This window comes from Raphanus sativus, chromosome 1, assembly GCF_000801105.2.
Source record: "Raphanus sativus cultivar WK10039 chromosome 1, ASM80110v3, whole genome shotgun sequence".
In the NCBI taxonomy this organism is placed as follows: Eukaryota; Viridiplantae; Streptophyta; class Magnoliopsida; order Brassicales; family Brassicaceae; genus Raphanus; species Raphanus sativus.
Window position 1 is genome coordinate 9,986,840 of NC_079511.1, and position 26,350 is coordinate 10,013,189.

The 26,350-nt window shown below is 35.9% G+C and overlaps 4 protein-coding genes across 4 annotated transcripts; 3 read left to right on the forward strand and 1 right to left on the reverse strand.

The window, feature by feature from the left end:
* Positions 1-1,046: 1,046 nt before the first annotated feature.
* Positions 1,047-3,107, forward strand: LOC108860032 (E3 ubiquitin-protein ligase ATL15). Its single transcript, XM_018633940.2, has one exon. The coding sequence runs from the start codon at positions 1,413-1,415 to the stop codon at positions 2,538-2,540; it is 1,128 nt and encodes a 375-aa protein (XP_018489442.2). The 5' UTR covers positions 1,047-1,412; the 3' UTR covers positions 2,541-3,107.
* A 1,564-nt stretch (positions 3,108-4,671) lies between these two features.
* Positions 4,672-7,666, reverse strand: LOC108806040 (patellin-2). Its single transcript, XM_018578060.2, has 4 exons — positions 5,833-7,666; positions 5,624-5,751; positions 5,388-5,523; positions 4,672-5,196 (listed from the first exon to the last, which is right to left on the reverse strand). Exons 1-4 carry the CDS (start codon positions 7,543-7,545, stop codon positions 4,951-4,953), a joined length of 2,223 nt encoding a protein of 740 aa, XP_018433562.2. The 5' UTR covers positions 7,546-7,666; the 3' UTR covers positions 4,672-4,950.
* Positions 7,667-12,618: 4,952 nt separating this feature from the next.
* LOC108806048 (protein NRT1/ PTR FAMILY 5.10) lies at positions 12,619-20,242 on the forward strand. Its single transcript, XM_018578071.2, has 5 exons — positions 12,619-12,876; positions 12,959-13,176; positions 13,313-13,848; positions 13,920-13,994; positions 19,443-20,242. The coding sequence occupies exons 1-5, from the start codon at positions 12,741-12,743 to the stop codon at positions 20,161-20,163; spliced, it is 1,686 nt and encodes a 561-aa protein (XP_018433573.2). The 5' UTR covers positions 12,619-12,740; the 3' UTR covers positions 20,164-20,242.
* A 4,746-nt stretch (positions 20,243-24,988) lies between these two features.
* LOC108854874 (agamous-like MADS-box protein AGL80) lies at positions 24,989-25,936 on the forward strand. Its single transcript, XM_018628551.2, has one exon. It carries the CDS (start codon positions 25,196-25,198, stop codon positions 25,682-25,684), a length of 489 nt encoding a protein of 162 aa, XP_018484053.1. The 5' UTR covers positions 24,989-25,195; the 3' UTR covers positions 25,685-25,936.
* Positions 25,937-26,350: the final 414 nt, after the last annotated feature.

Genomic DNA, 26,350 nt, shown 5'->3' on the forward strand with positions numbered 1-26,350 from the left:
AACCACTTATCCCCCTTGTGCATGGTGTTTTAAATTAACTTATCACAAAAATAATTTACAAACAATGCATTGCTTTAATAGGTGATAATATCTATTTGAAAGTATCATAATAGCAAAACATACATCGTGGTTACAGAAAATAATACTCTGTCAGTTGTATTATAAGTATTGTTTAAAATTTTTGCACACAGATTAAACAAAATGATTAAATTTTCTATTTTACAATTACTTAGTATTTTTTGCTTGATTTTATTAACTAACGATCTAAATGTAAGAATAAAAATTAGAAAAAACATTTAATGTTTACATTTAAAATGTAAAACAATATTTATAATGAAACAGAATTTAAAATCTTAAATGACATTTGATATGAAATGGAAATAAGACACAAGATGACAAAAATGGTGATAAATAAAACAAAAGTGGTGATTCACTTAAAAGCACAATAAAAATTGTACTATAATATTTTCCGTTTTAAAATTATGTATATTCTAGAGTTTCACTTATTAAAAAAACACGTAAAATTTTGACAATTAATACATTATTTTTGGGGGAATTTTCAAAAATACCACTTTGAAGGTACCATTATTCATCTTTACCACCACTAAATACACATTTTCAAAAATACCTTTTTTATTAAAATGTTAAAGACTCTTATATCTTTGTTTTTATATGCTTTTCAAAATTTTAATCCAAAATTCTAAATCCTAAACCCCCAATTCTAAACCCTAAACCCTAAATCTTCAACTCTAAACCCTAAACCCTAAACTATATACCCTAAATTCAATATCCTAAACCCTAAACCCTGAAATCTCAACTATAAACCCTAAATCCTCAACTCTAAACCCTAAACTTTATACCCTAAACCCTAAAACATCAAATCTAAACCCTAAAACATAAAATCTAAACCCTAAATCCTAAATGTTCAAATCTAAACCCTTCATTAAAAGTAGTGGTAAAAGTGGTTAGTGTAAACATGAAAAGTGGTACTATGAAAATGGTATTTTTGGCAATTTCTCTTATTTTTGTGTTTAACTATTTTTATGATTTTTTAAAAATTAAAATTCAGTAAATACAATTAATGTTTTTGAAGTTTATAATTTTTCATTATTACATACATTGAAAATATGAAATATTGATTTTTAGAAGCAATTGTAACACTTCAAATTCTTTATTCCATCATAATTTCTTATGCCACCTATATTTTCGACCATCAATTGTGCTTCATTAATATTCCCTTAAAAAGAATTTATGAATAGTAGTGCATTGGTACAATCTCAAAAAGTCAACCATCTTGTAGTCATTAAGCTAAGCAAACCCCTTAATTATTTTATTACACGTTCACCCCGCCGGAACCATAGATCCATAACGACAGAACTTTGATCCTCATGAAGCCCGGAGATTGTTAAACTATGGTCATGTCACGATTAGGCTTCTACTCTTCTTTCTTGCTTCTGTTACGGTTCGTTGCCGCTCAGAGCAGCAGTGAACAAGGGGCAGGTTTCAATCCAACCACGGCTATAGTCATGATCGTACTCGTCAGCGTTTTTTTCTCACTCGGATGTATCTCCGTCTACATGCGAAGGTGTCTCGAGCAAGCTCTAGGCATCGAGGACGGAAGATCCGGCAACCCGGGAAACTGGCTTAACGTTAGGCAGCAAACGCCACGTGGACTCGACGCTTCTGTCATAGAAACTTTTCCGACGTTTCGTTACTCTACCGTGAAGACGTTGAGAATCGGCAAAGAAGCGTTGGAGTGTCCCGTTTGCCTCAACGAGTTCGAAGACGATGAAACGCTGCGTTTGCTTCCTCAATGTTGCCACGTGTTCCATCCCGGTTGCATAGATGCTTGGCTAAGTTCTCACGCCACGTGTCCCCTCTGCCGCGCCAATCTCGTTCCTGCACCGGGTGAGTCTGTTTCCTTCGAGATCTCCGGTTTAGCTAGGGAATCCGGTCAGAGCTCTCCTCTAACGTCGATTGTTAATGATAACCGGAGAATGGCTTTGGCTTCTCCGGACGAGCGGTTACTTGACTCAGTGGTTTGGACAGGTAACCAAAGCATGCCACGTAAGTCCATGTCTACTGGGTGGAAACTAGCCGGATTGTTTAGCCGGTCAAGTTCTTACGGTCAGACCGGGGAGAATCTAGACCGGTTCACGCTAAGGTTACCGCAGGAGATACATGATCAGCTCGTGAACCAAGGGTCAAAAGGCCCCGTTGCGCTACCTCAAGTGAGGAGCTCGATACGAGGGTACAGAACGGGAAGCCTAGGGAATGAAAGAAACTATTTCTATTTTGAACGGTTCGATCAAGACGGTCGGTTCGACCGAAGACCTTTTTCTATCACTCCTCCGTACCGGACCGGCTTCAGCAGGTCTCCGAGTGGGGTTATCAACGGGGGAGATGATTATCAGGAACGTACTGGTGCACCCAAAAGTTTGCTTTTAGCAATAAGGTCACCATTTGATCGGTTATTCACTGGAAAAAACAATGTAGGTGAACGTTCTTACCTACGATCCGGTGATGCGAGTTCTGTGTAGACGGCTGTGTATATAATTTCTTAATCAAGAAATTCAATACCTCCTTCTGCTGAAATGAAATAAATGTTTTTGGTTTATCCTAAGTTTTCTGACTGTCAAAACATCAAACATAACAAGAAAACCATGTTACTAAGTTTTTTGAGAGAGGGCTAACCATTACTAAGTTATATGTTAAAACTACGGAGAGATTCATTAACCAAAAGTTCAAAACGACCATGACGGAAATAGAGAACGGATAGATAGAGGGCAGCAACATGGAGAGGAAAAAGGGCTATGACTAGATCATCGAGAAAACCGATCATTTCCAAGAATACTGACAAGAGATGGATACAAAGTACAGGTGAGTAACGTAAGTTATTAGATGAGTGTATTATGTGATTATAGTCCGGGAATAAAATGAGGAACCACCTTCCGGAACTATATCAATTGGGCGTATTCTGTAAATTGCACCGACTTTCAGATGCATCCGATCAAATACGATGCAGGAAGCAGGTCATTCTCAATTGAAAATCAGTGAATCCTAAAGAGCGTTAGCTAATATCCTCATATAAGGAAATCACACTAGGCTAGGAGTGTTCAGTTCGGATATCGGTTCAGTTTCGGTTCGATTCTTTTTATTTATTTTTTCAGTATTTTGGTTTATAAAAAATATTTACCATATTAAATTCATATCTACTTTGGTTTGGTTCAGTTTATATATTATCTGTTTCGATTTATTTAGTTTTATACCAAAAACCATAAATGTATTTATCTTTTGTAATATTTTGTAAATTTTACTTTATATGATTATATATCAGCTTTAAATTTAATACAACACGACAATAATTTGGTTTTAAATAGATTATTTTTATTTTACTATTTAAATAATTAGTAAATATATTTAGTTAATAATATTAATATTTCAATATAAAAATATTAGTGATTCATAATACTGTTAAATAACTAATATATATTTGTCAATGAAAAGTAAAAGTTATTTTTTGTTAAATTTAATAAAAATAGAAATAATCTTTAATACTAAATTAATAAAATCATCATTCAAGTATAAAGATCATATCACTAAAATAAATTATGTATATATTATTAATTATATTATATAATTTACATATACTTATATTATTATATTTTAATTGATTGATTTATTTAGTTTGATCAGTATATATATCAAACCATATTCATATACCGCGGTTTTTGAAATGACATTCATTCAGTATATTCGGTATTACCAAATCCAAGTTACTTTTTCTATTTCAGTATGATTTGGTTTTAACTGGTTCGGTTTTACCGGATTTAACACACACTTAGTAGATTATGCGAACAAAAAGAATCCTAGATTAAAAAGCGTTAGCTATTAACCTCATATAAGGATTCTACTATAACCTCGTAAAATAATCCTGAGTTTTTTGAATTTTCTTATTTATATGTGGAGCTGCCTTTGTTCTAGTAAGCTGCCCATGTGTAAGTTTTAATTATCTTTGAAGCTACTATGATGGCTTTACATGTTATATGACACGTTTGAACGAGTAATCCATCTTTCAACTGCTAATAACTTATTTGTGTGTGTTTCTCTTAGGGCTCATGTATCGTTTTCCAGTGTGGCCAATCATTTTTCATGTTTTGGTGCTGTCGTTTCTAAGTCCTAATATCTTTAGTGTTTGTGTGTTTAATTGTCTTTTTTTTTGTACTTTGTTTCTCTATGGATTTATTTCTCATTTTACAAATTTTCAAAGCTCTACAAATTTAAACCTAAAACTTAGATCCTAAATCATGAAACCATAAATCATAAATCTAAATTCCAGACTATAAATTCTGAACCCTAAACCGAATTAAAGATTGGTGAATTCAAACTGATTAATTAATGCATAGTAAATATAAAAGATACTATATATAGCATGAGAAAACTAAAACCTTAAGCCACAAATGCTAACTTTGAACAATGAACACTTTACCTCTGGTTATTATAGTTTATAAACCAAAATTGATTAGTCTATCCTACTCCATAAAAACATATGACTTAGGATTGTATATCAAAACCAGTCTGAAATACTTGATTCACGTAATTATCTGACGCGAGATGGGTTCTTGAACTTGAAAACACAAACATAATTTCAAATAAACACAAATCATCAAGTAATGTATCAAATACTTTTTTCGAACCAAAAGAAAATTGTCAAGTAACCACATCTCATTATTTCTAAAAAAAAGTAAACACATCTCAGCACTCACACATTTGTATAAATAAAAATCATTAACAAAAAAAAATCCCATCACCAAAGCAAATCAAAACCATTGACAAAAGCACAATCCCCTTTTGAGGTTTTTAAAAGTACATAAACAAATAAAATTCTAATTTAAATTAATTAAAACTTGTACGCAATAACCATTTTTCTTTTAAGATCGTGACATAGTCTTATGCTTGCGTTTTGAACCTGTAGATCACCTTCTTCTTCTTAAACGTATTGTTATCAATCGTAATGATGATCTTTCCTGGTTCACCCGCCTTGAAAGAATCGGTTATCACGGGTTCATCAGTTAAACCGATTTTCCTGTTCTTAGAGACGATCACGGTGTAGCTTGACTCGCTGGTCGGCTCAAACTGAGCTCCATAGCTCACGTCCGCGCCCAGAACCCTAAGCTCCCAGGATAGCGTGGAACCCTAGTAGTGGCAATAATCCTCATAATTAATCAACACGGTCCACACAATTAATAATCAATACATATACCATCACTCCAAGGGGGAAAATAACATACACTCGATTGTTTCAGCATTACGTTATCATGTAAAAAAATAGACATTAAATGTAAGACTGTAACGCAAACAAACAACTGAGATCAGATCATACGTACCTCGGAAGCAGGCAATTCAATAGTGTGTTTAGCTGAGGATTTAACTACGGCCTCGGTGACTCCATCTTCAACAGCGAATGGGCTTTCTTTGCTGAGTCCACCGTATTTAACCGGGACAACTTCAGGAGCTACATATCTGTTTCATAAAAAAAAACAGAGTATATAAAGCTTAGTGTGTGAAGAGAAACATTAAATCTAACGTAGTACATAAGTTTCAACGAAAACATTATTTATACTTGAATATGGTTTCAGCGGATTTGGATGGACCAGCAAGGACCATTTTGCTCCTTGTCCGTGGAGATATAATGATATTCCCGAATGTTTTGTAGTAAGGAATATACCACCATGGGACATTAATGAACAGCTGAAACATACCCCTCAAATTCATATTAACATTTAAAAAAAAATTAATTGTTATCATGATGAAAAATATTGCTATCTTTACCTCCTTAGCGACAAATTCTGGATAGTTGTCTTCGAACTGCTTAACGGCGCGTCGGATAAACTGCCACAATGATCTCTTACCGAGTCCTGGCGCGTTCCTGAAGTCACTGACGAACACAAACGAGGACTTAGCCTCGGGGCTAAAGTCAAGAGACCTCACACACTTCTCTTGGAACTGAATCCTCCACTTGAGGAACTTGTTGAACTTCTCTTTGTCTGAGAAAATCTCCTTGTTCTGGAACTCACCGTACGAGCTGTAGATCACAACGTGTCCTTGCTTATCAACTCCGTGAGTGAAAACCATCTTCTCGAACTCGACTCCTTGGAGATCTTCTTCCACGAGGTCGTCGATGTTGTTTTCTTTGCGCCACTGGACGGTGTTTTTCAGCATGGTGAAGGCTTCTTTGACCTTGAAGTCGCGGGCTCGGAGGAACTTGAGGAGGATGACGTCGGATCTTTCGTCCTGGAGAAGTGGGATGCCCCAGATTGAGACTTCTTCTGGCTCTACTGTGGCAGCTGTCTCCGGAAGAGTGATGGAGACGATCGATTCTTCGATTGCTTCGACCGTTTTGGTTGCTTCTTCTACTTCAGCAGCGAAAGCCTTCTCGATTGTTACCAATTCTTCTCTCTCTTCTTCTTTCTTTATCTCTGTGGTGACCGGAGCAGCCGGTTTGGTCTCTACCGGAGCCGGTTTCTCTTCCTGTTTGGTCTCAGTGGTCACTGGAGCAGCCGCTTTGGTCTCTACTGGAACCGGTTTCTCTTCCTGTTTGGTCACAGTGGTGACTGGAGCAGCCGGTTTGGTCTCTACCGGAGCCGGTTTCTCTTCCTTCTTGGTCTCTGTGACGACTGGTGCAGCCGGTTTGGTCTCTACCGGAACCGGTTTCTCTTCCTTCTTGGTCTCAGTGGTAACTGGAGCAGCTGGTTTGGTCTCTACCGGAGCGGGTGTCTCTTCTTTCTTTGTCTCTGTGACGACCGGGGCAGCCGGTTTGGTCTCCACCTGAGCTGGTGTCTCTTCCTTCTTTGTCTCTGCTACGACCGGAGCAGCCGGTTTGGTCTCTACAGGTGTAGGAGCGACCGCTTTTTCTTCCTTCTTGATCTCTGCGGGGGCAGGAGCAGCTGGTTTGGTCTCTTCTGGAGCAGTAACGGCGGATTTTTCTTCCGTCTTGGTCTCTGCAGCGGTGGGAGCAGCAGATTTCTCCTCTGGTTTGGTCTCAACCACTGCCGATTTTTCCTCTGTTTCCTCTGTTTTCACTTCCTCTGTTTCCTCTGTTTTCGTCTCCTCGACTGTCTCTTCTTTCACCGGAGGTGGCGGTGGAGCGGTGAATTCATGCTTGTTCAAAGCTTCCCTCACCATCTCCTTAAACTCAGCCAACGCATTCTTCTCAGCTTCCGTCAATTCTGAAGCCAAATAGCCTTCCTCCTTAAACGATTCTGCATGCGCGATCACTTGTCCCGTCACGATCTCTTCAACCTTCTCCGCAGTCACCTCCAGTTCCTCCACCGTAACCTCCGGTTCCGTCACCGTAACAGGCGCCTCTTTCTCAGACACAACTTGCTCCTCCTTGGACTCAGGAGCAGGCGCTGTCACTGATTTCTCCGTAGTAACAGGTGCAGAAACCTCCTTAACCGGCGGCACGACAGGAGTTTCCTCCTTTGCCGGAACAGGAGCAGTGGTGGTTGAAGCAGCAGGCTTCTGTATCTCTTCTTGAGCCATGATTGATTCTGACTTCTCAATGATCAGAGAAAGAGATGGAATTTTGAGAGAGAAGAGAGAAGAGAAGATGTCTTTATATAAAAAAAGAAGAGAGAAAATGGAGGAGATGTTCTATGAGAGCAAAAGAGAAACAGTCTGGTCGGAGCTGTTAAGACAGCTACTTCTTCGATACTTTTCTTAGTGGGTCCCCTTTTCTTTCTCTAAAACGGCCGTCTCAAAGGATCGCACATCCCAATTTTAAATCATAACTTAATTAACAACTTTCTTTTTTAACCAGTAGTTAATCATATTCTCTCTTACTAGGTTCTCTTACTAAGTGATAATCCGCACCCTTTGCGGAGTGGAAGATTTTTATTTTAATCTAACGATATTAGAAATTTTCAAAATTATAAACACAAATATTAGATCTAATGGTACATATCGAACGAAACTGTGAATGTATATACAATGTACGAATATTTTTTTATAGAACAAACTTGTGTAATTGGTTATGTGTTAATTAGATTTAATTTATGTTAAAATATATAATAGTATGCAATAATTTCAACCTATTTATTTCGAATTTAATTCAAAACAAAACATATAAAATAGATTTATTGTTTGCATAATAAAAAGTATGATTATAATATTGAAAGAAACATAGATAGTAGTAAAATAAATTACGCAAGAAACAAATTATAAGCAAAAAAATGATAAAACCAAAATGCCACGAAAAAAATCTTTAGAATTTCTGATTTGCAATCATATACAAAGAAATAACTAAGAATTAGTTTACCAAACTAAACATAGCTGCTTACCAAATTAATTTAGAAAATATAAAACTAATTAAATGCATAACTTTTAATTTTAAATGTGAAATACTTACTCCATGTTTACTACAAAGAACTGGATTTTATGGTCAATGAAATCATTGCTCCCGTTCGTAGGTTTTATCATATATTCTTCAAGAAATCATATTCCTACTACAACCCCATAAATATTTGGTTCATATTTTCAGACAAAAAACAACTTTAGACAGTCGAACTCAAAATAATAGCATATTTATGATCACTTAACTTGACTATAAAATAAAATTCGGACATGAATTTAAAAAAAGCCATGAGTTTGGTTGTGAAATTATTTATATTAATCGTTTGAGTTGAGGAGAAGTGTGTGGTGATTTTGATTTTATTATAAAAACCACATATTTATACTAAGAAGTGAAATACATGTGGGGCAATAGTAATTATCTCCAAATCGCTGTAATTAAAGATAATATTACCTATTTAATTTCACATAACTTGCGCGATAATTATACTAAGACTAACCTAAATTAGATAGGCACCATAATGAAACTTCCTTTTATATGAAAAAAATAAAGTTCAAAAAATTCAGTCGATTATTAATTGATTACAAAAATTTGAATCCATAATATAATATAATTTCCTTATATAAAACAATCATGTTTTTGCTAAAAGAGTATAACCATAATCAACTCCCTAATAATATACAGAAATTAAGCCAATTAATGGCACCGCAGATTATTGAGAGTTTAATCAGCAAATTTAGTTACCAAAATCGTAAAAAAAAAATATCAAACTTATTAGAAGTTTCCTTTTAACAAACACGATATCATTTGTCTTTGCAAATCACGTTTTATTTAATGCCACCCAGATTTGTAGGTTAGACATTTTAAAATTGATTAAGTTAACATAATAAATTTGGTAGGTTATATGAATTCAGTATATGTCTAATTACAGTTTTGTTTTGTTTTTTTTATTATTATTTGATACTTGATATATAGACGACATTATAGTTATACATTACACTATCTATGTAAACACTATAGTTAGGCATCCTTATTATAACACGTTATATATATATAAATATATATATTGTCTAACTATATATAGAACTTCTTGATGGTTACATTTTATATATAGTTAGACATTTTATATCAGAACCCATGTTATAGTTTGGTTTTAATTATTTCTCTTTATAAAAAAAACTGCAAATAATTTCATAACAGACTCGTAAATATAATAAATTCATATACTATATGTTATAACCTCAACTAACAAAATAATGTGAAGTATATGTATAATGTGTAAAAATCAAGATAAATTGGATGAATATATAATAGAATTCTCTAACATTGTGAATATACTACATAGGATTGAGACTTTGCACATAATTTTTTATTTTTGTCTAGGGGTCAACGTTTAATATACAATCCTCTTGACGTGTATATAAGAAAATAATTCATCTGCAGATCATAAAATCATTCATCTTTAAGATAGAAAAATAATAAAGTCATAGCATTAAAAATTTACGTTTTAATTTGTTTGGTTAGTCAATAACAAAGTAGCTTATACTATATTAGTAAAGTTATAATATATTGATCAATGGCAATTTCTGTAATTATTCTAGTTAGCAAAGGGTCTTAAATTTAAGGGATGAAAGTGTTTGTGGAGCTGCCACGTGTAAATGACACACATGTAAATCACACATTAACACAAGGTTATTTTCAATGAATGCTCCTCAAATAATATATAGGGGATTTGATTTTCAGACTTTTGTATGGGAGGAAGGATATTCTTGAATAGCTTGTGTCATTTTATAACATCATTGATCGGCTGCTTATTATATGCAATTGGGGTAGGCACAGATAGAAATCTTGGTTTTTGGAAGTATTTATAATTTTTCTATATAATCAATTATCTGACTTGATTCAATTTGTAACCACCAAGATATTCCATGTTCAAAATATCTGAAAATTTTGAGATTTTTAATCGGATATCTGATTCGACCGGTACAAATAAATTAAAAATATATAAAAATTCAAAATAGTATAAATAATAATGTTTTATTAAAAAAATAAAAAAAAAATATTTTTAATCTAATAACTAGTATAATAAATAAAAATATTGTAAACCTATATGAAATATATTATTTATATAAGTTATATATAAAATTCTTTAAATATATAACATATCATATCGGATATATGTTTTAAAAAATATTAGTATATGTGATTTATTTAATTTTTTACCAATACTATATATTATTACTGTTTCACATTGAAAGAATAATTAAATCAAAATTTAAGGATATTTTATCCAGGACACGAAAGAGACGGGTTATGCCTTGACATTGCATTAAGAAAACTTCTGAATTTAAGGACTGATAATGATAACTATATGTTTGTTTTTGTTTGAGGAAAAAAGTGGAATATTTTGGGAGAAGAAGATCATATGTCAGGCAAGAGCTAATCAGGTTCATATTAAAAAGAAAAGGGCTAATCAGGGTTTCAATAAAATAACTAAAGTAGCTTTTGTCAAATCATGACACCATATTATCATCACCTATGTAATGAGTTTGGGATAATACAAGAAAAAGGTCGATTCTTTCCAACCAGAGTTTTCGTCTTCTTGTTTCGGTAAGTGTATAAATAATCAAACGATAACCTTCTTACACTAGTGTATTTTCATTTTCGTTCCATTTTTGTGAACATATGAATATAACTCCTACATGTGAAAACATAATCGAGTCAATTACATGCAAAACAACCAACCTAAATAGTATTAAGATTGCAAGATAGATTGTTCGTGCAAATTTACATCATTTGGGTCAGGAAAGACAGAGATTTGCATTTTTACCAAAACAAAAAGAAAGACAGAGATTTGTAATGAAAAAAAAAGATTGCAAGATAGAAAAGAAAACAGAAATTACACTCTCTAACCACCAAAAAAAAATCCAAATTTGTTAAGTAAGCAAAAACGCATCTCTCTATCTTTTCTCAAGAAAACTAATTGTTTTTTTTTTCTTTTTCTTTAGTTACAAAAAAACTAATTGTTTTTTCATTATTACACAAATAAGCCCAAAAGAAAACGGGAAAACAGTCGAGCTATGTTGTCATTTGTCGAAAGTATTAACATTTGTGTTTTTTCTTCCTGTTAATAGTTAAGAAAGTCCTAAGAAACAACGTATCATGTCATTAACTCGTTCTCGAGTAAAAATGTTTACCAATATATCCATGCAAGAATATTTTTTTCAGGCATGACCAATCTAAAAGACTGAAACCAACTTTTTGTTTGTTTGTTCAAATTGTTCACGTCTCTATATAGTAAAAGTACGAGAAAGTTTTTCACAAGTTGTGCAACACGCTTTCTAGAAACCTGGTTTACATATAATTCGGATCCAAGTCATGAATGTGAACTTGTTATGTTATATATTAAAAAATCAAACTAAACAAGAATTACATGGCAACGACTTATTGAAGCATAAATATGGTACTATCTTATGCTAACTATTATTCATTTTGCTACAAATAAAACATAATATTATTTTAATAATTATAAATAAAAAAGCATGAAATCATGAGAGGATGGCATACATATAAAATCAACATACTGCTTCGCACGTAAAGACGCTGTCTAATGATTTTATTTCCATAACATAAAAATTGGACCCATATTTGGTGCGTTGTATTCTTTTAAATCAAAGACAAATGTCTGTTTATCTGTAGAAATCAAAAATTAATTTAAGATCTAATATTAACTGGGAAATACCAAGAGAATGAAGCTGTCACGATAAGTATTAGGTTTATAGTTTTAAAATCTAGTAGGCGGGCTTATGCACGTAGGCCTACCACCTATATCACACACCTCAGTGTTTCAAGTTTCAACTTACAACTCCTCAGATGGGCCATTACATTTACAAAAATATTTCATATGCGATCACAAATATGATTGAGTGAATTTTTTTTCCAATTGGAAACACTCCCAGCAGTTTGGTAACCGCATAAGTCGTATTTCACTGTTAGAGGGCTTGGCAAGAGTTTCCAAAACCACATTTTTTTTGTCAAGCTAGTGAGTGATTGCGATCAAGCTTGCTACTTTAGTATTATTTATTTTTCTAAACAATATATATATATATAATTAATTGTAGCTTTAATTTTAAAATTTAAAGTTGAAGCAAAAATTTACCAATTATGTTGGGCTCACTACAGGCCCAAGCCCAATTCTAACTACTTTCACCATCACTGACATCAACTTTACAACGTGTTAAACACAGTCCAAAATCAATAGAAGAAGACGACGAAACCAATAGAATACAAAGATGTTTCTCAACTGTAGCTACGCAACACCACACTGTCCACACAGCCACACACGAAGACGACTTTCTCGAATCGGAGAAACCAATAACTGACGAGAATGGCGATCGCCGGCGCTGATAACGAGGCCGGAACTCCGCTTCTTCCTAAAACAGTCGACGGATCCGTTGACTACAGAAACGAGCCCGCCGTCAGATCTTCCTCCGGAGGCTGGAGATCCGCCGGATTCATCATCGGTACTTCTCCGAGTTTTCCCGCCAAAATCCGTTACTCTTCGTCTCCTTCTTCTGATTTTTTTGCTTTTGTCGACGACGGCAGGTGTGGAGGTAGCTGAGCGGTTCGCTTACTACGGGATCTCGTCGAATCTGATAACGTATCTGACGGGACCGCTAGGTCAATCCACGGCGACCGCCGCCGCTAACGTCAACGCCTGGTATGGAACGGCGTCGTTGCTCCCTCTCCTCGGTGCGTTCGTAGCTGACTCGTTTCTAGGTCGGTTCCGTACGATCCTCGCCGCCTCTGCTCTCTACGTATTGGTACGAATCTATCTCTATTGTACATCCGGTTTAATGTAAACCGTGTGGTTATTTATCAGTTATAGAAAAAAAAAGTGATTGTAACAAACTCTCTAACGGTCAATAACTGAATTTTAACGGTCGATGAACAAAACAGGGACTTGGTTTACTGACTCTATCTGCGATGATTCCTTCAGACTGCAAAGTTACCAACCCACTCACCTCATGCTCACCTCCTAGGTTTCAAGTTATCACGTTCTTCGGTGCCTTGTATCTTGTGGCTCTAGCTCAAGGCGGGCATAAACCGTGTGTACAGGCCTTTGGAGCGGATCAGTTTGATGAGAAGGAGCCTGAAGAGTGTAAAGCCAAGAGTTCGTTTTTTAATTGGTGGTATTTTTGTATGTGTTTTGGGACCTTGGTGACTCTGTGGGTGTTGAACTACATACAAGACAATCTTAGCTGGGCTCTAGGGTTTGGTATACCTTGTGTTGCGATGGTGGTTGCTTTGGTTGTTTTTTTGCTCGGAACCAGTACTTACCGGTTTAGTATTCAAAGAGAAAGTAGAAGCGCTTTTGCGAGGATTGGGAGTGTTTATGTAACGGCTGTGAAGAACTGGAGTGTGTCAGTCTCGGATGTAGCTGATGCGGAAGAGAGGCTTGGTTTAATCTCCCATTCAAGGTCGCAGCAGCTTAGGTAAGAACGCTTCCTGTCTCCTTTGGTTTCGGCCTTATATAGTAACATCTTGGTTTTTATTACAACTGTAGTTTTCTCAACAAAGCTCTGGTCGGAACGAATGGTTGTAGTTTAGATGAACTTGAGGAAGCAAAATCAGTACTTAGGCTAGTGATACACTGATGCAGGTTTATTATTCGAGAAAGAAACAGGGGAAACAGAGTGAGAAGGCACAAGAAGTGGAACGCTGAGCTGGAGGCGGGAACTTCAAATAAATCATTTGAATAAGATAGTTGAAAGTCTCTGATTGTTTTAGAGTGTTTGTCAGTTACAGTCGTTAGAGTCTTATATCTGTTGAGCTTGTTGCTCATTATTCTTTTATCCGTTTTGTGATCAATCAAGAGTGATAGAGTCGTAGACTTGAGGCGATTCTCATATTGAGGATTCGCGAGAGAAGAATCGATATCGAGAGATAGAGATTGCTTCTTGAGTTGCTATTGTAGATTGTAATACGGATTGGAATTGCTATAGAAAGTTGAGTTTGTTGCTTTTACAGTGAATCGATATCTTCAAACTTAACAACTGGTGCGTTCGTGACTGGATTGATCTTCGCAATGGCGGCAGCAGCAGCGAAGTTGAAGATAGATGAGATGGATCAATCGATCGAAGATATCCATAACGAGCTAACGGTCTTCAACGATTCGTATAAGCAGCTCGCTTCATCGGGAGAACAGATGTCGAAGAAGATTGACGAATCGTTTACGCGAATGGAGGCTTGGGAGAAGCGATTCGATCTATTAGAGAAACACATGTTCAAAATGGCGGAATCAATGGAGAGAATCGAGACGAATCACCAGCGAGTCAAACCGAACGGCAAATCTCACGAATCACAATCCGATCCGGTGTCTCAGGTACCGAATTCGAATTCCCCTCATCATCGGAGGAATGAACCGTTAGGTTATCGGGATCTTGGTGTATCTTTAGAGAACAGAGATGATTTGTTGAGAAAAATAGAACTACCTGTGTTTGATGGTGTGAAGCCGTACGGCTGGATATTTCGTGTGGAAAGATATTTTCGTGTAGGACGCTACAACGAAGAACAGAAGCTTGAGCTGATTTCGTTGAGTTTAGATGGGAGAGTGTTGAACTGGTTTGAGGGAGAGATGGCAGAGCAGAGGTTTACAGATTGGACTGATTTCAAGACAAGAATGCTGGCTAGGTTTGCCGTTTCAATCGAAGATGAACCTGGTAAAAGACTGTGCAACATCACTCAAACGGGCACCATACAGGACTACATCAGTGAGTTCGAGGAGTTGAGAGCTCAGGTCACTGGTATAGACGAGAAGAACTTGGTAAACATATTCTACAAGGGATTAAAGAAGGAAATGAAAGAGATCATACGGCTGAAGGAACCGAAGGGGTTAACAGCGCATAAGGCTGCAGTGGTTCAAATGGAAGATAGTTTACTTTGTCAGGCGTTGAGTGCAGTTAAAGCAATGCCGAACAAAAATCAGAAAGGATATACATATACACCTTTCAAGGCAGTAAATGTAACTCCGAAAAGTCAAGGCGAGTCAAGTGAGCAACAAAACAAAAAGCCTCAACAACGCCCTCGTCTTCATCTCTCAGATGCAGAATTGCAGTACCGCAAAGACAACCACCTATGCTATAAGTGTGCAGGCAAATGGTCAAGAACTCATGTGTGTGCCAACGCAGAATTACAAGTGATAACAGTGATCAATGGACTAGAAATGGAGGTACTAGAAGAGGGTAATGAAGCAGAAGTTAGCGATGAAGGTAGTCAGAACACACATCTGATGGCTATATCTTTCAACGCGTTTATGGGGATCGAAACGTTAACGACGACTAAAGTTAGAGGAGTGTTGGAGAAGCAACCCATCATAGTGTTGTTGGATAGTGGAGCGACGCATAATTTCATATCCCCTGCACTAGCCAAGAAAACAAAACTAAGGATGGAGTGTGACGACAAGCTTAATGTACTGCTGGGAACAGGAGTCTCAGTAGACGGGGCAGGAATTTGTAGGAACGTGACATTCCAAGTCCAAGATTTGCAGTTCTCTACTGACTTCATTGCTTTGGAGCTTGGTAACGTAGATGTGGTGCTAGGCATTCAGTGGCTGCGCACACTTGGGAGATGCGAAGTAGATTGGGAAATGCATGAGATGAGTTTCCAATATAAGGGTCGTCAAGTGACTTTGAGAGGCGACTCTACGATTTCAAAACCTCAAAAATCTTTGAAATCACTAATATCCACAACCTCAGCAGGGACGAAGGAGGTTGAGCTTTGGTTTGGTAATCACCAGGTGCAACCACAAGTAGCAACACCAATTCCTGTGCGGGTAATCACGGTTTTGGAACGTTTTGCGAAAGTTTTTGCACCACCAGTGGGATTACCACCTCTGCGTGGAAGAGAGCATCCTATTACACTGAAGACAGGAACTGAAGCAATCAGTGTAAGGCCTTATCGCTATCCTCAAGCGCATAAGGCAGCCATGTCAACTATGGTTAAAGAGATGCTCGAGTCAGGAATCATACGTCAAAGCACAAGTCCTTTCTCAAGTCCAGTTTTATTGGTGAAGAAAAAAGACGGGTCTTGGCGTTTTTGCATCGATTATAGGGCTCTTAACAGAGCAACAATACCCAACAAGTATCCTATACCTATGATCGATCAGCTATTGGACGAACTACATGGTGCCACTATCTTCTCTAAGTTGGACCTACGAGCAGGATATCATCAGATAAGAATGGTGGACTCAGACATTATGAAGACGGCATTCAGAACACAAGATGGTCACTACGAGTTCTTAGTCATGCCGTTTGGCCTTACTAACGCGCCAGCAACGTTTCAAGCTCTAATGAATGACTTGTTCAGACCATATTTGGGTGTCTTCGTGTTGGTTTTCTTCGATGACATATTGGTGTACAGCAAGAACATGGACGAGCATGTACATCATCTCGAGACGGTGCTACAGATTTTGGAAAAGAACACATTATTCGCGCACCAAAAGAAATGTCTATTTGGTCAGACACAAGTTGATTATCTGGGACATATCATCTCTGCTGAGGGAGTCTCTACGGATCCTTCAAAAATAGCAGCTATGAAGCTATGGCCTACGCCTACAAGCATCAAACAGCTGCGGGGGTTTCTCGGACTAACAGGCTATTATAGAAAATTTGTTCGGGATTATGGTTCAATAGCAAGACCATTAACGGAGCTGCTTCGCAAGGACAAGTATCAGTGGTCTTCTGAAGCACAACAGACGTTTGATGCCTTGAAACTCAGGATGATAACAGCACCTGTTTTGACTCTTCCTCAGTTCGACAAAACCTTTGTGGTGGAGACAGATGCATCAGGTTTTGGCTTAGGAGCAGTGTTAATGCAGGAACGTAAACCAATTGCCTTTTTCAGTCATGGGTTAACACCAAGGGAGCAGCAGAAACCGGTATACGAAAGGGAACTCATGGCAGTGGTAATGGCAATCAACAAATGGAAGCACTACCTGTTGGGTCGCAAGTTTATAGTTCACACGGATCAGAAAAGCTTAAAATTTTTGCTGGAACAGAAGGAGGTGAACATGGAATATCAAAAGTGGATGACTAAATTGCTGGGATTTGATTTTGAGATCATCTACAAACCGGGTATTGAGAACAAGGCAGCTGATGCTTTGAGCAGGATGAATCAACCAGTGGAACAGTCAACAAGTTCAGCTCTGTTAGCACTAACGATTCCTTCGGTTATTCAGTTGCAAGAATTATATCAGGAGATCGATCAAAATGTGGGGATTCAGGAGATTATCAAGCAACTGAAGAACGATACAACGACTAACAGGAGCTATTCGGTGTTGGATGGTCGTCTATGGTACAAGAAGAGACTGGTGATTCCAAAGGATTCTCAATTCATTCAGCAAATACTGCATGAGAATCATGACGGTTTAATGGGAGGCCATTCGGGGGTTCTTAAAACAGCTAAGCGGATTCAGCGAGTGTTTCACTGGGAAGGATTAATGAGGGACGTTCAGAGGTATGTTAGCGAGTGTCAAGTGTGTCAGACACATAAGACGTCAACAATGTCACCTGCAGGACTTCTACAACCACTTCCAATTCCATCGACGGTTTGGGAGGATATATCGATGGATTTTGTGGAGGGCCTTCCTACTTCCTACGGCAACAACGTCATCTTTGTCGTCGTGGATCGTCTTTCGAAAAGTGCTCATTTTGTTGGACTCAGTCACCCGTTTACAGCAGTAGATGTGGCCAAAAAGTTTATCAAGGAGATTGTTCGTCTGCACGGGTTTCCTCGGTCCATTGTCTCTGACCGTGACAAGATTTTTCTCAGTATATTCTGGAAAGAAATGTTTCGTCTGGCTGGTACGAAGCTGCGTTTCAGTACGGCTTTCCATCCTCAGACAGACGGGCAGACGGAAGTGGTTAATCGCACGATGGAGACTTACCTTCGCTGTTTCACTTCAAGTCATCCTCGTCGTTGGTTCCAGTATCTGAGTTGGGCTGAGTTATGGTATAATACATCGCATCATTCATCACTTCAAACATCTCCCTTCAAGGTGTTGTATGGCAGAGATCCACCAGCTTTGCTACGCTATGAGGAAGGGTCAACAGAGAACTTTGAGCTAGAAGAAATGCTTAAAGCAAGAGACGATATACTCCGAGATGCCAAAGAACATTTGATCAAGGCTCAACAATTGATGAAGAACAACGCCGATAAGCACAGGAGAGATGTAGAATATGAGGTTGGCTCATCGGTGTTTTTGAAACTAAGACCGTACAGGCAGCAATCAGTAGCGCGACGAGTGTGCCAGAAGCTCTCTGCCAAGTATTTCGGTCCTTATGAGGTTATGGAGCGTGTAGGAAAGGCAGCTTACCGTCTACGTTTACCGGTGGAGTCAAAGATACATCCCGTCTTCCACGTTTCACAGTTGAAAAGAGTCTTGGGGGATCACCATCAAGTGTCAGTGTTACCACCAGTCTGTGATGATCTACAGGAAGTGGTTGTGCAACCAGAGACAGTGGTAGCAACACGTTACAATTCGACTGGAGGGTTGGAATTGTTGGTTAAATGGAAAGGGCTTCAGTCGCATGATGATTCGTGGGTGTTGGCGAAGGAGTTCAAAAAAGAGTTTCCACTGTTCAAGCTTGAGGACAAGCTTAATGTTGAAGGGGGGGGTATTGATACACTGATGCAGGTTTATTATTCGAGAAAGAAACAGGGGAAACAGAGTGAGAAGGCACAAGAAGTGGAACGCTGAGCTGGAGGCGGGAACTTCAAATAAATCATTTGAATAAGATAGTTGAAAGTCTCTGATTGTTTTAGAGTGTTTGTCAGTTACAGTCGTTAGAGTCTTATATCTGTTGAGCTTGTTGCTCATTATTCTTTTATCCGTTTTGTGATCAATCAAGAGTGATAGAGTCGTAGACTTGAGGCGATTCTCATATTGAGGATTCGCGAGAGAAGAATCGATATCGAGAGATAGAGATTGCTTCTTGAGTTGCTATTGTAGATTGTAATACGGATTGGAATTGCTATAGAAAGTTGAGTTTGTTGCTTTTACAGTGAATCGATATCTTCAAACTTAACAGCTAGCTCCGATCTGGCTAACTTGCTTGGTTTACGCGGTTGTATTCGCGCAGTCTCCAACATTCTTCACTAAACAAGGAGCCACAATGGAGAGATCCATCACACCGAGTTACAAGATCTCTCCGGCTACTCTCCAGTCCTTCATCAGCCTCTCTATAGTCATCTTCATCCCCGTGTACGACCGTGTACTCATCCCAATCGCGAGATCATTTACACATAAGCCAGGCGGAATCACCATGCTTCAGAGAATAGGCACAGGGATATTCCTCTCTTTCCTTGCCATGGTAATAGCCGCTCTAGTGGAGATGAAAAGGCTTAAAACCGCTGCGGATTACGGGCTCATCGATTTACCAGAAGTTACGGTTCCAATGAGTGTATGGTGGTTAGTTCCTCAGTATGTTCTCTTTGGTATCGCGGATGTTTTTGCTATGGTGGGTCTTCAAGAGTTCTTCTACGACCAGGTCCCGAGCGAGCTGAGAAGCGTGGGATTGGCTCTGTACTTGAGCATATTCGGTATTGGTAGCTTTCTCAGCAGTTTCATGATATCAGTTATTGATAAAGCGACGAGCCAATCTGGTCAAGTGAGTTGGTTCGCAAATAACCTGAACCAGGCTCATCTGGATTACTTTTACTGGTTACTTGCTTGTTTCAGCTTCATTGGCTTAGCCTCTTACTTGTATTTTTCAAAGGCCTACGTCTCTAAGAGGCTCAACACCCTTTAAACCCTATATCTCTCGTGTAAAAATGTTGCAGGTAGTATCTTTCTCTGTAACTTTTAAATACAGTTTCATTGCACAATTATATTATCCCATGGTTGATTATGATCAGATTAGTCATATAGATGTTCATTTACTCATATAGCATGTAATGCACATTTTAGTGTAGTTTTAAACCATAGAATGTAAGTATGCATATGTTGTTTGTAATGCGCATAAGCATAGCTTTCCAAGTTTGTGGTATAGTCTTTTCATGATCTTATATCATTCGCGCCTTATGAACAACGAATATGCATATCGATAAAACACTTCTCTTATTTTTAGACTTGATCTACCCGGCGATACACATAAACCTGGAGAAGAACAAAAACACTAAGAAACCCAACGGCGGTGAAAGCAGCGAGCAACCAGTAAAAGTAATCGATATGGGCTCGGTTCATGTTAGTGTTGAACCAGCTACCGCCACCATCTTTTCCGGTAACCCAATTGATCACAGTGATGATGAAACCACTCAAGAAGCTTGACAGACCCATTGCACTTAAAGAAAGCGCGAGACCAGTGCTCCATAGCTCCGTTGGAACCTGGTCATAGAAGAATTCTTGTGTACCCACCAAAGCCATTGCGTCTTCCACGTCCCTAGTATTACATGGCTTTGCACCTCATTCTCCTGATACCAACGCTTTCGCTAAGAACCTTGAATTCAAAATGAAGTCAAACTCTAAACCTTATATCAAACAATTCAAAACTTAGGGATGTATCATCTATGCAACTTACTCAAAGCCAACCTTTACGTTTCTGTGATGAACCATCCTCTAATAGAACTTGACTCAAACTCGAATCCTATAGATTCAGTTTTCGAATTCTTGTAAGCCGCGATGAAAACTCTACCAATCCTCGCAAAAGCATTCTTCTTCTCCTTGTGGTTTCCTCTTGGGTATCTGTAAGTTTTTCTTCCTAGCAAGAAGAGAGCAAGAGCCATAACCATGAACAAACAAGGGATCCCAAAAACCAAGGGCCCAGCTAACATTGTCTTGAACGTAAACCACCACAAGAAAAAAAGATAAAGTGATTCCGGCAGACAAATCGAAATGGGTGCAAGAGGAGTATATAAATGTGGAGAAATGAGAAGAGTAAAAACAAAAGAAATTTCTCCACTCGAGAAACATGGCACTGTATTAGGGAGAAACACCAACTCTGCTTTTGGCATCCTGCTGTGTGGTTCAAACACGCAACCCCGAGGTACTCTTTTGTAACTTGGATGATGATGCATGGAAGATTATCAACAGGAGACCACATGAGGAGTTGGAATATAAATGTGGATGCATCCTGTATTCTGTGTCAAGATCCTCTGGGAACTGCAGATCATTTATTCTTCAAATGCTCCTACTCTGCGCAAATATGGGAAGTCTTAGTGAAAGGGGTGATGGGAAATCAGTTTACTGTGGATTGGGGAAGGCTGGTTAGGCTCACAACGGAGGACTCTAACTGAAGTAAGGTCAAACTCTTTACAACCTGCAGATGCATGTTACAGTCGACAGTACATGCTATTTGGATGGAAAGGAATCGAAGGAAACGTAATGAGTCTCCTTTTCCAAATGCAGTTTTGATCAGGAGGCTTGATAAAAATATGAGAAACAGATTCACCATTCTACAGAGGAAAGGGACCAAGGAGTTGGATGGAGGAATGGCGTATTGGTTTGGATCTAGGTAAAGTTGTAACGAGTTTTGAGTTTTTAAAAATTTGTTTAAATTGATAGGAGAAGATAAATTTTCATGAACTCTATATAGGACACACTTGATGTAACAATGTCTTTTTCTTTTGAATTCAATTTAACATTCAATTGTTATTAAAAAAAACATTCTTGCTAAAGGTAGAAACACATGGTCATAGATCGGGACTGATACGAGAACTGATACACCGATGAATAACAACAAAGAAACCAGAGGGATTTCTAAACCCAGGTAATTTTTTTTGTCCATGGTAACACCTTGCTGTTTCTTCGTCACTAAAAAAACAGTTAAATAATCAGAATTGTTGTGAGAAAAAGTAGTTTTAGTCGTTTTGTCTTTTTTCTCTCTCATGAAAATGATGGCGTTAGAATTGGTGTAGTGATGTTGAATAAAGTTTTGAAAGTGAGTTGGATTAATTTGTGTTGAGTTTATTCAGCACCTTAAATAATATAAAGAGGAGATAGACAATGACAATTGTTGTTAGGTTATTGGCTATTTCTGCTCCATTTTGTTTTATATTTTGACCATAATTATTTGTAATAACTTTTTATATAAATAAATTTATTATTTCTATTTTATATCAAATTTTTTAATTTTTCATGCCTAGAAATAGAATCTTGTTTCATTTGATTTACATACAAAACAAAATAAAAACATTTAAATATAATGTGTTAGTATTTTTAATAAATTTTAGTTTGATTTCTTACAATAGATTTTAATAAATTATTATTTATATTTTAAAACTTTAAAGAAAATAGATATTAATAATAATTTTAATATTTAAATTCTTTAATAGTATTAATAAGTAAATAATTATATAAGATGTTAAATTTTATTAAACAAAATCATTATAGCATATACAAGTAAAGAGAGTATTAAATTAATATGTAGAAGAAAGAGAAGATGATGAAGAAAAGAAAAAGATAAAAAATTTGTTGTTGAATTTGTTAACCATTGTATATAATCTAAAATAATTCAGTTTCCAGATAAGCACTATTACTAGAAAATTTAACGCTGCCATACAATTCGGTCAAGCATTTTTAGATGTCCTAAGCAAAATATTAACAACATGCTCTTATATTTTTTTTATCTAAATTATATACTTCCTCGGGTTTTAAATAATAAATATTTTAAAATGTAATACATTTTCTACATTTTATGCAATTTTGATAGTTAACAATGATAAATTGCAAAATTCAAAATATTAATTGCATTTACTAAATTTCGTTTGATTTAGAAACTAGAATAATGAAAAATAAATAGTAAAAAAATTTAAACTAATTCACAATAAGCATCTAAGTCACAATAAAAAATATAAACTAATTCAATTTCATTAATAATTGGTTAAGATAACTTCATAAAGTTAATTTCATAGCCAAGTTATCACAAAAATTTGACTATATCTAACTATAATTTCACTAAAACGATTTTGAATAAGAAATTTCACATTTTAAAGTAACTATTAGTTAACAATACAATTATCTAATATATTTATAAATAAATCATTTGTAAATAATGCAAATTATTATGAATATTATCAATATCAAAAGTTACGAATTTTATATTCATATAAATACTTTTTAAAATATGAAAATATGTCACAATCGATTGTTTGGGTGAATTTCACTTTGGGTTGGTTCTACAGCCATGGTCGATGTATATTTTATCAAAAATTAAAAATTAAGATACATAATTCAAATTATTAACACAGTTGATAAACCTTTTGAATTTTTTTACATATCGTATTTTTTATCGGACGAATCATCATATTTTACGAAGCCTAGAAAAATATGTTCCTTATCATTAAGTCATTAAATTAATATGCGCAAACATATCATATATAATGTCAGGTATATTTTGAATATCTGTCCCGATTTAAAATTTATTATGTTTTGGCTCTTATTTAGAAAAAGATCGATCAAACAATTCACAGTCATGGTCCTCGCGGATCGGATCATGTATATAATGTACAAAAAGAAACTCCAGATATTTGATATCTTTCTCTTTAAATGAGATATCAATTCTATCGACGGTTTCACTAGATATAGTTTCATTAGATATTAATTTCTTGTGGACACTACAATACAAAATTGTAGTTGTTTTTAGTCTTCTATTTTCAGATTTTGTATATCTACATGAAGTATGTATCTATCAAAAATAGTATGTATAATAGACCACTCGACCGATCTCATCCACTTGAAAATTCGAGTAAAAGTTCCTCATTCGACTTTGAATAGATTTGTTGGCTCTGTGGGTCAATTTTTAGTGTAGGTATGAATTAAAACTTGTGATCTATATAAAAACAAACAAGTCAAAATACGTGGCCTTTTTTAGTCAAAAATAAATATTAAAACTTTAGTAGATTAATATAAAATTTTATACAAAATTATAAAAGAATAATATTTTTTTTTAATTTTCAGCCCTCAGTTTTTAAAAACATCTTAACTTTCATTTATTAAATTTTATTTTAATCCCATTATTTGATATAACTTTTAAAATAAAAAACATTAAAATATTTATCAAATTTTAAAATTTTGCTTAAAATAATTAAATTTATTGAAAACATATTAAATATCTAATTTATATTAACTTTTAGTTATCACATGCTTAGAGTTAAATGAGCCTTATATAAATGATGTTCAATTGTTTTTTTTTTAAATTGAGTAATATATAATTATTATCAATATAGTTAAGAGACAAAATTTTGATTTTTAACAATGTTGTTTTTTGTAACAAAAAAAATTGTTTCACTTTTTATTGAAAACTCGAGTAATGTAAATAGTCATTTCTAACTAGAATTGAATGTGAATGACGGAGTTAACAATGTTGTTCTATAATTTACAAGATTATAATATATATTAAAAATTACGGATTTTGTTTCTTTTTAGTTTAATTTTTTTTTGATATTATTGACAGCCACAATTTCAAATTAACTTTATATAAAAAATATTTATGGGGTGTTAATATATAAAACATTACCTCTCTATCTTGTAGATATTCTCTAGACGAACCAACATTAGACACATAATAAAATTAAAAGTTCCTTAAGATAAAATCTTCTTATTTAGAAAGATAATATTGCTAATTGTCCTTAGATAAAATCTTCTTATTTAGAAAGATAATATTGCTATTTGTCATTAGACCTTAATATGTACTTCTCGTTTAAAACCTTTCTATAGTTTGTTGAGACCTCTTTTGGACCGAGCTAAGGAATCAAAGTTAGAAACCCTATATAACCTTTTACCCATCTGGCCCCTAAAACACACACAACTCCTCATCTCCTTGTCATTTTTTGTTCTTTTTCACCATGGGCAGAAGAAAGGTAACACACCAATTGATTTCTGACAACTCCACTCGCCGAGTTACGTTCAGAAAACGCAAACATGGTCTGTTGAAGAAGCTCAATGAGTTAACCATTCTTTGCGGCTTACGCGCTTGTGCCATCATCTACAGCGACTACGAGGAAGGCCCTGAGGTCTGGCCAAACCGCAAAGAGGTTCGTGTTCTTCTCAACCGGTTCAGGGAACTCCCGGTAGAGAAACAGACCAAGTTCATGATGGACCAAAAAGATCTGATGACAAGAATGATCCAAGACGCAAAGAAGAGGTTGGAGAAAGAGCAGATGCATAGCCGTGTGATGGAACTTGGGTTAAGAGCTTCGTCTACTGATATAAACGATGGTGATTACTCGGAAGATCTGATCAAAGCAGCCGATGTTGTTGAGAAGAAGATCAAAGTCATCAGAGAAAGAATCAAGGCTGTAGAATCAGGAGCAGCCATCGTCATGATAGAATGAATAGCCTTTCAAAAACATTCAACTATGCTTTATTTTCATGGATTGTCATTGTTAGGATTACTGTCTTGAATGTTTCTGTTTTATGATTTATTAAAGATGAAGAGAATAATATTGATCTCTTTGAAAAAAGAATAAAAATAAAATAAAATAAAAATATTGATCTCTTTGGCTTTCTCGGTACCATCGCTTAGAGCTGGTCAGGATCAATGTAAGGCTGGACATTTTATCACTAAAATCTAATTTGATTTGTTATCCGTTTCGATTCGATCCAAAATTTTTGGATATCTCTAAACTTTCAAAGTAAAGCAAATACTAGAAATCAATATCCGCTAAAATCGAAGCAAATCACAAATATTAAAATTTTGGGAAGCAGAATCCGATCCGATCCGGCAATATATAAATACTTTTATACCATGAAAAACAAAATATTTTACAAAACAAATTTGTATTGAATTTTAAAGATTATTTGTATTAATTAAAAAATATGAGATATCCGTAAATATTCGTAAATATCCACAAATATTTATTTATTTTCCGAATATTCGTCTTTCTTAATATCCGTATTTTTCGAAGCAAATCAAAAATATCTTCAAAAATCTGGATATCCGATATGTGCCAGGCCTAGATCAATGTATTCGGTTTATGAGATTTTTTAATGAAGATTTT

Coding starts and splice junctions, on each gene's coding strand:
- LOC108860032 (XM_018633940.2), top strand. CDS start 1,413: ATGGTCATGTCACGATTAGGCTTCTACTCTTCTTTCTTGCTTCTGTTA.
- LOC108806040 (XM_018578060.2), bottom strand. CDS start 7,545: ATGGCTCAAGAAGAGATACAGAAGCCTGCTGCTTCAACCACCACTGCT. Junction 5,752..5,832: donor CAGAATTTGTCGCTAAGGAG/GTAAAGATAGCA, acceptor GGTATGTTTCAG/CTGTTCATTAATGTCCCATG. Junction 5,197..5,387: donor TTGAATTGCCTGCTTCCGAG/GTACGTATGATC, acceptor TGCCACTACTAG/GGTTCCACGCTATCCTGGGA.
- LOC108806048 (XM_018578071.2), top strand. CDS start 12,741: ATGGCGATCGCCGGCGCTGATAACGAGGCCGGAACTCCGCTTCTTCCT. Junction 12,877..12,958: donor ATCCGCCGGATTCATCATCG/GTACTTCTCCGA, acceptor CGACGACGGCAG/GTGTGGAGGTAGCTGAGCGG. Junction 13,849..13,919: donor TCAAGGTCGCAGCAGCTTAG/GTAAGAACGCTT, acceptor TTACAACTGTAG/TTTTCTCAACAAAGCTCTGG.
- LOC108854874 (XM_018628551.2), top strand. CDS start 25,196: ATGGGCAGAAGAAAGGTAACACACCAATTGATTTCTGACAACTCCACT.